This window comes from Ascaphus truei, chromosome 10, assembly GCF_040206685.1.
Source record: "Ascaphus truei isolate aAscTru1 chromosome 10, aAscTru1.hap1, whole genome shotgun sequence".
In the NCBI taxonomy this organism is placed as follows: Eukaryota; Metazoa; Chordata; class Amphibia; order Anura; family Ascaphidae; genus Ascaphus; species Ascaphus truei.
In genome coordinates, this window is record NC_134492.1 from 57,774,966 (window position 1) to 57,787,932 (window position 12,967).

At 49.3% G+C, this 12,967-nt stretch overlaps 1 protein-coding gene across 1 annotated transcript in view; it reads left to right on the forward strand.

Moving 5' to 3' along the window:
- The window catches only part of LOC142503406 (pancreatic alpha-amylase-like), a 28,469-nt gene extending 15,789 nt beyond the window's left edge, over positions 1–12,680 (forward strand). The window contains exons 6-10 of the mRNA XM_075615527.1: positions 5,360–5,482; positions 5,824–5,923; positions 8,812–8,933; positions 11,574–11,699; positions 12,468–12,680. Of these exons, the coding sequence (XP_075471642.1) occupies positions 5,360–5,482; positions 5,824–5,923; positions 8,812–8,933; positions 11,574–11,699; positions 12,468–12,657 (661 nt within the window). The 3' untranslated portion in view covers positions 12,658–12,680. The remainder of the gene's footprint in view (positions 1–5,359; positions 5,483–5,823; positions 5,924–8,811; positions 8,934–11,573; positions 11,700–12,467) is intronic.
- Positions 12,681–12,967: the final 287 nt, after the last annotated feature.

The window sequence follows — 12,967 nt, forward strand, 5'->3', positions numbered from 1 at the left end:
CCACTTCTAAGTCTCAATTGATAGAAGCTAATAAGTGTAATGCGGCAATTACTGTACTGTTATTATTTCCTGATTGGAGATAGATCAGTGACACATATGTTGCAATATGTAGCCACTTGTCAGTAGCAAAATGTAACCATTTGTGGGCTGGAAACAAGCAAGTGTTTGGCCGCCGAGCAGCATATCGGAGGGGCTGAGCTGACGGAGGGACGTGTGCACCCCTTGGGATCGCCTATGTTACGTGTCACCGGTGAGATGGTTCCTATATCTTCACTCCGTGCTATTGCTCGTTTCCAGCCCACAAATGGTTACATTTTGCTACTGACAAGTGGCTACAAATTGCAACATATGTGTCACTGATCGATCTTCAATCAGGAAATAATAACATTACAGGCATACCCCGCTTTAAGGACACTCACTTTAAGTACACTCGCGAGTAAGGTCATATCGCCCAATAGGCAAACAGCAGCTCACGCATGCGCATGTCAGCACGTCCTGAACAGCAATACCGACTCCCTACCTGTACGGAAGCTGTGCGCAAGCGTGGAGACTATAGAGCCTGTTACAAATGTATTATTTACCTCAGTTATGCGCGTATATGACGATTGCAGTACAGTAGATGCAGCGATAAGTGGATAAAAGGTAGTGCTTCACTTTAAGTACATTTTCGCTTTACATAAATGCTCCGGTCCCATTGCGTACGTTAATGGGGGGTATGTATGTATATATGCGTACGTTAATGCGGGGTATGTATGTATATATGCGTACGTTAATGCGGGGTATGTATGTATATATGCGTACGTTAATGCGGGGGTATGCCTGTAATTGCCGCATTACCCTTATTAGCTTCTATCAATTGAGACTTTGAAGTGGCTACAGGCTATAGTGGCTATTAATATCTCTTCTCCTATATCTCCTCATCAGCTTGTTTTTCGGACACTTAACTGGTATTAATATTCCCTCTGAATTTGTATTTTGCTATTTTCTTGTTATTTGTTTGTCATACCTTGTCTTGATCTATTGGGACCTGGTATTTCCCTGTTTTTTTTAAAATAATAAATAGCCCAGATTTATGCATTTTTCTACCTTGGATTGTGCACTTTTTGATGTATTTTGTGGATTGGATTTATCCTCATTAGAGCTGCATCCTTTTTAGTTTTCATTCCCCTCATCACTACGTCTTAATTTTTGATACATTTTTGAGCTCATATTTTCCTTTATTTCACACAATATTTTTTTATACACGTCTAGCGGGTTCTTTTTTTTTATCTTCATATGTATATCTTTATTTATATAGGGCCCACCGTGTACTCAGCGCTTTACAAATACCTTACAGTACAAGGAATCATAATACAATAAGCGCAGCAAAGTCAGACAGCAGGAAAGGAAATCCCTGCCCCGGAGAGCTTACAATCTAAGTGGTATGTTGGGAGAATTACAGAGACAGCAGGTGAGGGAATACGTGCAGTAGATAGGGAGAGAGGGTGCTCGGCGTATTCTGAGTGTGAGGGAGTCCCACAGGTAAGGGGCAGTGAGGGTTTAAGGTGGGACAGAGCAGTAGAGGTGAAAGGGGTGGGAAGGAGACAGTTATGGGCAGAGCGCAGGAGACCAGCAGGGGCAGAGCGAGAGATCAGCGCGGATATGTAGGGAGGAGCAGATGAGGGGAGCAGATGAGGGGAGAGCCATTAAGGTAAGGCTCCGGTCCCACTAACTACTACAGCAAACGCCTCGGCGTGCGCTGTGCGATCAAGCCCCGCCCCCCCAGTCAGGCCGGTCCCAGTCCCTACCTTGTCGCGCACCTTTCCCCAGCGCTGCGCGACAGGTTTTCAGGCAGGCAGGGAAATTTGAGTTCAGTGTATGCGACGGAGGCGTGGCCACGCCCCCGCCGGCGGTTCAGCCAATGAGGGCGAACCAGCCGTGGGACGTGATGGCCACGCACCCGCAAACCCACCATCACGCCCCCTCCCATCACAAACCTTCCCTCAGACCGCAGATCGCTGTGCAGCGCTGTGCACGCGCCGCCCCCCCCCCCCCCCCCACCGGGCGCGCGTGCCACAGTGAAGACTGGGGACTCCCCCTAAGGAGGAGAACTTTGTAGGGGGAACTCGATGAGAAGCCCAGAGAGGGAGTTAAGGAGGAGATGAGCAGAGACTGTAGGCAATATGACAATTTGTAACTGTTTATAGTGATTGTCCGTCCAGCTGGTAAGTCTGAGAACATTCCGGGAAACACTGAATAGTTTTTAGCAATGTCTGCTAATAAATCATGTCTGCTAATAAATCATGTCTGCTAATAAATCATGTCTGCTAATAAATCATGTCTGCTAATAAATCATGTCTGCTAATAAATCATGTCTGCTAATGAGTGCGTGTCACTTAAGTCACACGTATCTCAGTAGTATGTACAAACACTGGTTCATCTAGAAATACATACTAGCATAAGAACGACCTTCCATTAAGAGTAATATGTTAATATAGAATATAGATAAACTCTTAAAAAGGAGAACTGCTATATATCCAGTGTATATCCATCTCCCTGTACGGTGCAGAAAGGCCATAGAGCGTAAAATCGAAGACATATACTATGTCATTATGTGATGTTGATAACATTCTTGCTCAGCACTATGCATGAGCACAACATACTGTATAGGTGACAGAGATAATGGGGTGAGCAAAGATTTTGACTGCGCCCCCCCATGTATTAGTCCCTGCGCTCGCGCCCCCCCCCCCTCCTCCCGAGTGACCCGGTGTCAAATGACGCCGAGGGTGACGTGACATCACGTGACTGCGCAGCGTCATTTGGCACGCGTTGTCATGGCAATGTGAGCAGAAGCTGGCTGAATCACGGTAAGTACAGGTTGCCGAGGCCTCACGCGGTCCCCTTGCATTTAATTGCAATGCCTCGGTGAAGAGCAGAGAGCCTCTGGAACCGTCCGCGCCCCCCGCACAAAAATCCCGCGCCCCCCAGTTTGCTCACTGCTGCTTTAAGTCATACATAGGGGGACAACGTTTCAAGCCCTGAAGGCTTTTCTTCAGATCCGTTCCTACAATAAAAATAGAAACAAATATGGTCCTTCCCTCTCTGATTGTGCCCTGGTTAGTGCACAAGTCCATGCCCTGGTTAGTGCACAAGTACATGCCCTGGTAAGTGCACAAGTCCGTGCCCTGGTTAGTGCACAAGTCCGTGCCCTGGTTAGTGCACAAGTCCGTGCCCTGGTTAGTGCACAAGTCCGTGCCCTGGTTAGTGCACAAGTCCATGGCCTGGTTAGTGCACAAGTCCATGCCCTGGTTAGTGCACAAGTCCGTGCCCTGGTAAGTGCACAAGCCTGTGCCCTGGTTAGTGCACAAGTCCATGCCCTGGTTAGGGCACAAGTCCGTGCCTTGGTTAGTGCACAAGTCCATGCCCTGGTTAGTGCACAAGTTCATGCCCTGGTTAGTGCACAAGTCCATGCCCTGGTTAGTGCACAAGTCCATGCCCTGGTTAGTGCACAAGTCCGTGCCCTGGTTAGTGCACAAGTCCGTGCCCTGGTTAGTGCACACGTCCGTGCCCTGGTTAGTGCACAAGTCCGTGCCCTGTTTAGTGCACAAATCTGTGCCCTGGTTAGTGCACAAGTCCGTGCCCTGGTAAGTGCACAAGTCTGTGCCCTGGTAAGTGCACCAGTCCGTGCTCTGGTAAGTGCACCAGTCCGTGCCCTGGTTAGTGCACAAGTCCGTGCCCTGGTAAGTGCACAAGTCCGTACCCTGGTTAGTGCACAAGTCCATGCCTTGGTTAGTGCACAAGTACATGCCCTGGTAAGTGCACAAGTCCGTGCCCTGGTTAGTGCACAAGTCCGTGCCCTGGTTAGTGCACAAGTCCGTGCCCTGGTTAGTGCACAAGTCCGTGCCCTGGTTAGTGCACAAGTCCGTGCCCTGGTTAGTGCACAAGTCCATGCCCTGGTTAGTGCACAAGTCCATGCCCTGGTTAGTGCACAAGTCCGTGCCCTGGTAAGTGCACAAGCCCGTGCCCTGGTTAGTGCACAAGTCCATGCCCTGGTTAGTGCACAAGTCCATGCCCTGGTTAGTGCACAAGTCCGTGCCCTGGTTAGTGCACAAGTCCGTGCCCTGGTTAGTGCACACGTCCGTGCCCTGGTTAGTGCACAAGTCCGTGCCCTGTTTAGTGCACAAATCTGTGCCCTGGTTAGTGCACAAGTCCGTGCCCTGGTAAGTGCACAAGTCTGTGCCCTGGTAAGTGCACCAGTCCGTGCTCTGGTAAGTGCACAAGTCTGTGCCCTGGTTAGTGCACAAGTCCGTGCCCTGGTTAGTGCACAAGTCCGTGCCCTGGTTAGTGCACACGTCCGTGCCCTGGTTAGTGCACAAGTCCGTGCCCTGTTTAGTGCACAAATCTGTGCCCTGGTTAGTGCACAAGTCCGTGCCCTGGTAAGTGCACACGTCCGTGCCCTGGTTAGTGCACAAGTCCGTGCCCTGTTTAGTGCACAAATCTGTGCCCTGGTTAGTGCACAAGTCCGTGCCCTGGTAAGTGCACAAGTCTGTGCCCTGGTAAGTGCACCAGTCCGTGCTCTGGTAAGTGCACCAGTCCGTGCCCTGGTTAGTGCACAAGTCCGTGCCCTGGTAAGTGCACAAGTCCGTACCCTGGTTAGTGCACAAGTCCATGCCTTGGTTAGTGCACAAGTACATGCCCTGGTAAGTGCACAAGTCCGTGCCCTGGTTAGTGCACAAGTCCGTGCCCTGGTTAGTGCACAAGTCCGTGCCCTGGTTAGTGCACAAGTCCGTGCCCTGGTTAGTGCACAAGTCCGTGCCCTGGTTAGTGCACAAGTCCATGCCCTGGTTAGTGCACAAGTCCATGCCCTGGTTAGTGCACAAGTCCGTGCCCTGGTAAGTGCACAAGCCCGTGCCCTGGTTAGTGCACAAGTCCATGCCCTGGTTAGGGCACAAGTCCGTGCCTTGGTTAGTGCACAAGTCCGTGCCCTGGTTAGTGCACAAGTCCATGCCCTGGTTAGTGCACAAGTCCATGCCCTGGTTAGTGCACAAGTCCGTGCCCTGGTTAGTGCACAAGTCCGTGCCCTGGTTAGTGCACACGTCCGTGCCCTGGTTAGTGCACAAGTCCGTGCCCTGTTTAGTGCACAAATCTGTGCCCTGGTTAGTGCACAAGTCCGTGCCCTGGTAAGTGCACAAGTCTGTGCCCTGGTAAGTGCACCAGTCCGTGCTCTGGTAAGTGCACAAGTCTGTGCCCTGGTAAGTGCACAAGTCCGTGCTCTGAGATGTTTATAGTTCTTCCCTCCTACTCCACGTCAGGAGAGATGTGTGTATAGTGCACATGTGCAGATAGAAAGCTTGTTCTTACTGCTGTCTCCTCTCACTAGGAACTGGGGAGAAGGCTGGGGGTTCATGCCCACAGACAAGGCCTTGGTGTTTGTAGACAATCACGACAACCAGAGAGGGCACGGCGCTGGCGGATCCTCTATCCTGACCTTCTTTGATGCTCGGTAATGGTCCTGTCCTGACTGTTGATGCTTGGTAACGGTCCCGTCCTGACCTTCTTTGACACTTGCTAATGGTTCCACCCTGACCTTCTTTGATGCTCGGTAATGGTCCTGTCCTGACTGTTGATGCTTGGTAACGGTCCCGTCCTGACTGTTGATGCTTGGTAACGGTCCCGTCCTGACCTTCTTTGATGCTCGGTAATGGTTCTGTCCTGACCTTTTACGCTCTGTAATGGTTCCACCCTGACCTTCTTTGATGCTCTTTAATGGGCTGAAGTCTGTAACAGAGCCGTACTTGCTCCCCTTCAGCTCTGGTTCTATCGTGTCCTTCTGTCTTTCTGCAGTCTGTACAAAATGGGAGTGGGCTTCATGCTTGCACATCCCTATGGGTTCACACGCGTGATGTCAAGTTACCGCTGGACAAGGAACTTTGTGGACGGGAAGGTGAGATCCTGGCCATTATATTTCTTTTTTTTTCATCGGGTTGGTTATAGACAGGAAAATGTGATTTCATCTTTCTGGAATAGCAAGTTGCATCATGGGTCACTCCAGAGTATGACTCCACATACTCTAACCGCATGAAGCTTCTTCTAACAGTCTAAAGTATCTTCAGTAACAGATATCACAGAACTATACTCCCATGATTACTGCTCAGGCACACATGTGTGTGTCTGTGTGCGTCTGTGTGTAGGTACGTACATACGCACACATGTATGTCCAAGCACACATCCATATAGCATGCATATTTAAGCACATGTTTACATGGCTGTATTCAAGGCCTCCACATGATTAAGAATGCTTATGCAGTCGAAACGTTGGTAGTGTTTATTGCTAAATCACTTTTTTGCAAGACGATGTGCTGGATGCTTTCCTCCGTCCGCACATGATTATTAGCGCAGGTAAAGGGTGGTAGAAAGTAGGACGTCTGTTACATTGAATACGAGGCTTACCTGGCGTACTGACAGGGAAATACCTTTTCTCTGACAGACTATAATGTTTAGGTTCGGACTGCTGATCTCACTCCCAAACAAACAAGAACACACCAACTACAACTGATAATAAAGAATAGTTTATTGAAATACTTAGCTGCGGACAGTATTAGGCTACGCTTATAGCGCCGGCGACGTCAGGCTGCGGACAGTATTAGCCTACGCTTATAGCGCCGGCGACGTCAGGCTGCGGACAGTATTAGCCTACGCTTATAGCGCCGGCGACGTCAGGCTGCGGACAGTATTAGCCTACGCTTATAGCGCCGGCGATGTCAGGCTGCGGACAGTATTAGCCTACGCTTATAGCGCTGGCGACGTCAGGCTGCGGGCAGTATTAGCCTACGCTTATAGCGACGGTGACGTCAGGCTGCGGTCGCTGAAAAAAATCAAATTGAGATGATTTCCAGCGATTACGACCAAGCTGTCGCTCCGTCGCGTCACGCTTGATATAAGCGCACACGATGGCTGCAATTAATTTGTTTTGACACAACGTCACGTCGCTGTCGCCGGCACTTTAAGCGCAGCCTTAGACGTCAGGATATCACATGCAAACGGTTTCACCAGAGAACCCTCACACCTTGCACAGGTGCCTGGCGATTAGAGTTCATATTCCTGGACCCACGGCATGACATGACCGGTGTCCTTGTTCACAAGCGAGGTTCCTCCCTCCCTCCTTCCAAACCAAACTTATATACCAATATCTCCTGAGCAGGTGGGGGGGCAACACACTCACTAAAACAATTAACCTCTGAGCTCATCTTACACTGCGCTGAAGTGTGAGCAAACAGGAGAGGGGAATATACATATATATATATTGAATATATATAATTAGACAGCGCCTATGATAGTAACCAGCCACACAGCAGACTCCCAGTAACAAACAAATCACCAAAAATAGTCAACACAGATGCCCTGTAATGATTAATATATACAGGATAATTGTGGTGTAAGGACTCTGATGGTGAAAGTATAATAGAATGTGAGTGTAAAAATTATATGAAAAAATAAAAATATGCAAAATACAATAAAAAAATGTAATAAAAAATATAAAACCAATGAAAAAATAAAAATGGCAAAAATGTTCTTTCACCCAATGATGGGTTAAACCTGGTAAGGATATAAGAATGTCCGGGCTGCTTCTTCCTTACGGTCAACAACCTCTCAGCAATATCTATAGGAAACAAAAGAGGAGAAGCGCCCGATCCTTGTGTGAAATCCAATATCAAAGTTTTAATATCATTAACAAATGCTCACTCACAATTTGTCAATGCAAATAAAGCATTGTATGGGAAGCCCATGCGCCAACGTGTAGCCTGATCGCCGACCGCTTGCTCCGTCACATCAGGCCTCACTGCTGCTGGTGTCACTCGGTAGATCATCCCTCCGGCAACCCGAAAGAGCAGCCTGTGGTTCCTAGCAGGTTCAGTCAGTATTGCGTGATGCGTGCGCCTCAGGGAATAACTTCCCCTTACTGGCAATTGGCGTATGAGCTACTCCACCACCGTAGCTCAGTTAGACCACGTGACCCTAACTGTGGTCTCACTGAGCTACGGTGGTGGAGTAGCTCATACGCCAATTGCCAGTAAAGGGAAGTTATTCCCTGAGGCGCACGCATCACGCAATACTGACTGAACTTGCTAGGAACCTCAGGCTGCTCTTTTGAGAGAGAGATATATATATATCTTGAATTCAGAAAACAAAGCCAATGAACTGGGGGGCCGCTGGTGCCTATCGAAACTATAAACACACAACTTTTGTGGAATCTAGCATATTCCAGACTTAGACATCCGTTTTTGTAGTTATTTGACACAATTTCAGCCATCCTAGACATTTTAGTAAATGCAAGAAAAGTTAACTCATTATATGCCTGATATTGTACAGCTACGCCATCAGAATTAAGATCAATTCTTATTCTCCTTACACCTGGGGTAAGGGATAGTGGTTTAATTATCCGGTATAAATACATTGTACCATTAACTTTCTTTACTTCAATGCAAATGCGCCATGAACTGGATTACCAATAATCCCAGACACCTCATTGTACTCCCCTACCTACCCCCCCCCCCCAATACCATCCTCTTCCAAACATCAATTGTAAAGCCTCTTCTATGGGGAAGGGATGGTGTCGGTTACCAGATTAAAAAAAGTACTGTTCAAAGTGGAATAGGAACATAGGAAACACCTGACCAAGGGATCTGACAATCTACCATGTAGCATCGGAGAGGCAAGAAGTATGTGACCAACGCTGCAGCTTCATAGATCAGTATCGGACACTCCACGTGTCCCCCATATCACTTAGCACTGGCAAGGGCCATTAATCTGTAAATGGTTCTGTTTGTCCAGGATGTCAATGACTGGATTGGACCACCAAGCAACTCCGATGGATCAACCAAGGCGGTCACCATTAATGCCGACAGTACCTGCGGCAATGACTGGGTGTGTGAACACAGATGGCGGGAGATAATGTAAGAACCTACATTATGTCCTGTTTACTATCTATGGTGTAAAGATATACATACACACACATACACACACACACACACATATACACATACACATATACACATACACACTCATACAAACACATACACCCACACATACACCCACATACACACACACATACACACACACACACACACACACACACACACACACACACACACACACTCACACACCTTGTAGATGGTTTGAGACCGCAGGTCCATGGAGGCAGCATCACACTCGGTAGGAAACCTTCTTCTCCTCCAGACCGCCGCATGCTGTGGTGTGTAGTTATTCTTGCTGAAAGCTATGGCTAAGATTTGAAAGTGATCCACTTGAAAAGAAGACTTTTGAGGTCTTCACATTGAAGAATCAGCAGGTGCGTCCCATTACAATGAGGTCTTAGATTGGGGCCCATGTGTAATTTTGTAGTTTTGTGCAATCCTACATCTGTGCGCACACATTAATCCGACTCTAACCTGGCCGCAATTTAACACGTCAAAGCCACGTTGAGCTAGTTTAAATAAATTACTCAAAGACAAGCCGCCCCCCATCGTTAGATTACCGCCCCCCATTGTTAGATTACCCCCCAACCCGGTCATTAGATTACCCCCCCCCCCTGGTCGTTAGATTACCCCCCCTGGTCGTTAGATTACCCCCCCTGGTCGTTAGATATCCGCGCCCGGTCATTGGATTACAGCCCCCTGGTCGTTAGATTACCGCCCCCTGGTCGTTACATTACCCCGCCTCGGTCGTTAGATTACCGCGCCCTGGTCGTTAGATTACCCCCCCCAGTCGTTAGATTACCGCGCCCCGGTGGTTAGATTACTGTGCCCCGGTCGTAAGATTATTAGATTATCGCTCCCCGGTCGCTAGATTACCGCACCCCCCTTCGGTCATTAGATAACCGCGCCCTCCCTCGGTAGTTAGATAACCGCACCCGGTAGTTAGATAACAGCACCCGGTCGTTAGATTACCTCGCCCCGGTCGTTAGATTACCTCGCCCCGGTCGTTAGATTACCTCGCCCCGGTCGTTAGATTACCGCGCCCCGGTCGTTAGATTACCCCCCCACAGTGGTTAGATTACCGCGCCCCGGTGGTTAGATTACTGTGCCCCGGTCATTAGATTATTAGATTAGCACCCCCCGGTCGTTAGATTACCGCCCCCCCCCCTGGTCGTTCGATTACCGCGCCCCGGTCGTTCGATTACCGTGCCCCTGTCATTCGATTACCGCGCCCCGGTCGTTCGATTACCGCGCCCCGGTCGTTCGATTACCGCGTCCTGGTCGTTCGATTACCGCGTCCCGGTCGTTTGATTACCGCGTCCCGGTCGTTTGATTACCGCGCTCCGGTCGTTAGATAACCGTGCACCGGTCGTTAGATAACCGCGCACCGGTCGTTAGATAACCGCGCACCGGTTGTTATATTACCGCGCCCCGGTCGTTAGATAACAGCGCATCGGTCGTTATATTACCGCGCCCCGGTCGTTAGATAACAGCGCACCACACAAAATGGTGTTTTGTGCCTAACTCTCAATCAGTGGCTTTATTTTTCCGAGTCTCAAACCTGTAACAAATAGTTTGCACTCGGGCTGTCGTTGGCTAACTCTATATCGGCGGCTAGGACATTTGGTGGCGGCCAAATCTCCGCTGGCGTTTAGCCGCCATTTACTTCGTAGCCGGGATATCTCTCCGCCGGTCACTACGCTGCCAAGGTAAATCCCTAGCCTTAACCCTTACCCTAAAACCCCCCTAATACTAACGCTACACCCTACCCTAACCTCCTGCCTTAAAAAAAAACAAATCCCCCTACCCTAAACACCTTCTCTTAATACCCTATTGTATACCATAACCCCTTACCTTAATCCCCTACCCTTAAAACCTTAACCCTAAAAACCTTTACCCTAATCCCCTACCCTAAAAACCTTAACCCTTTACCCTAATCCCCATACTAAATTTTAACCCTTTACCCTAATGCTCTATCCTAAAATTTAGCCCTTTACCCTATTCCCCAAGCCTAAAAACTTTAAACCGTAACCCTAATCCCCTATCCTACACTTTAACCCTTTACCCTAACTCCCTGCCTTAAAATTCTTATCACCCTAATTCCCACCCTAAAAACCTTTACCCTAAAAACCTAAAACCTTTACCCTAATCCAGAACCCGAAAACCCCTATCCTTAACCCCCTATCCCAACAGCTAAAACCACATCAATTAACTTTGGTGAAACGGCCGGCTCCCGAGTGTCCAGCGGTGGGACAGCTGCGGCGAAGGGTCCCTTGGCGCTCAAACGCCTGCGGAGGCTTGGTCGCGGGAGACGGCCATGACCAAATGTCCGATTCCGCTAAATCGACCTAGTTGTGGCCTATTCAACTGAATGGGCTGTAAGGGGCCTTATAGGATAGCACTGTTTATCTAATATGGGCCATAATCACACAAGATGTGGAATTACAGCTAGTCCACATCTCCTAACTCTGTATTTCTGCACTTTTTGTGGCATTGCATGAATATACGTATTCTGCCACTGCTGCCAGTGGTCCCTGAGATCTCTAGTTCTGCTTAGCGTGTTGCTGCCAGTGGTCCCTGAGATCTCTAGTTCTGCTTAGCGTGTTGCTGCCTTTCCAGGAACATGGTTCTCTTCCGTAATGCGGTTGATGGTGAGGCCGTTGCCAACTGGTGGAATAACACAGGAAACCAAATTGCTTTTGGACGTGGAAGCAAAGGGTTTATTGTCTTCAACAATGACAACTCGTGAGTGTATATCCCTGTGTATTTGGGGTCTTGCTGCCTGTGTATTTGGGGTTCAGCCTTTGCTGGTGTGTCTGGGGTTCTGCCTTTACCTGTGTGGTTGGGGGGGAGGGTCCGCGTTTGCGATTATGCGTGGGGGGGTGGGTGTCTGCCTTTGCCTGTGTGGTTGGGTGGTCTGCCTTTGCCTGTATGATTCGGGTGGTCTGCTTCTTAATATTTGGTTGGGGGGGTCAGTCTTTGTCTGTGTGGATGGGCGGGGGTGGGGGGCTGCCTGTGTGGTTGGGTGGGGTTGGTCTTCCTTTGCCTGTGTGGTTGGGGTGGGGGGTTGCCTTTGCCCATGTGGTTGGGTGGGGTTGGTCTTCCTTTGCCTGTGTGGTTGGGGTGGGGGGCTGCCTTTGCCCATGTGGTTGGGTGGGGTTGGTCTTCCTTTGCCTGTGTGGTTGGGGTGGGGGGCTGCCTTTGTCTGTGTGGTTGGGCGGGGGTGGTCTTCCTTTGTCTGTGTGGTTGGGGGGCTGCCTTTGCCTGTGTGGTTGGGTGGGGATGGTCTTCCTTTGTCTGTGTGGTTGGGGGGTTGCCTTTGCCTGTGTGGTTGGGCGGGGGTGGTCTTCCTTTGTCTGTGTGGTTGGGGGACACACCTCTGCTTCAGTCTATTGAGTTCTGTTTGTTCTGTTATCAAAATGACTGCTCTACCATGTTATTTCCATTGTGTGCGGAGATGGACAGATATGCAACTTCACCCAGAAGCTCACTGAACTAACCCCGTTCTTGTAGGAACATGGACGTCACTTTGATGACCGGCCTCCCAGCAGGTACCTACTGTGATGTCATCTCAGGACAGAAGGAGGGAACCCGTTGCACCAGCAAACAGATCAGCGTGGCCAGCGATGGCTCCGCTCACTTCCTGATCCCCACCACGGCTGAAGATCCATTTCTTGCCATCCACGTGAACGCCAAGTTATAAGTCCTGCCGATAACACCTCATACCAATAAAGTGATTACAAACATGGAAATTGGTCTGTTGTCCTTGTTTGAACGGCCAGTAACAGATGTTCTCCCTTCAAGTGAAACCCCTATTTTTCCAGAAACGCCCCATTGTTAGCAAAGTGGTTAACAGATCTCTCATTCTTTCACACCCGTGGGTCCTTGGATCTACTCGGACGTGGGAGGGACGTTACAATCAACCATTTATAATGCAGGGACAGAAAAACACCATATCATTATAACATTCATTGGGGCGTTGTGGGGGGACATGCCCCTTCAAATATTCCTGG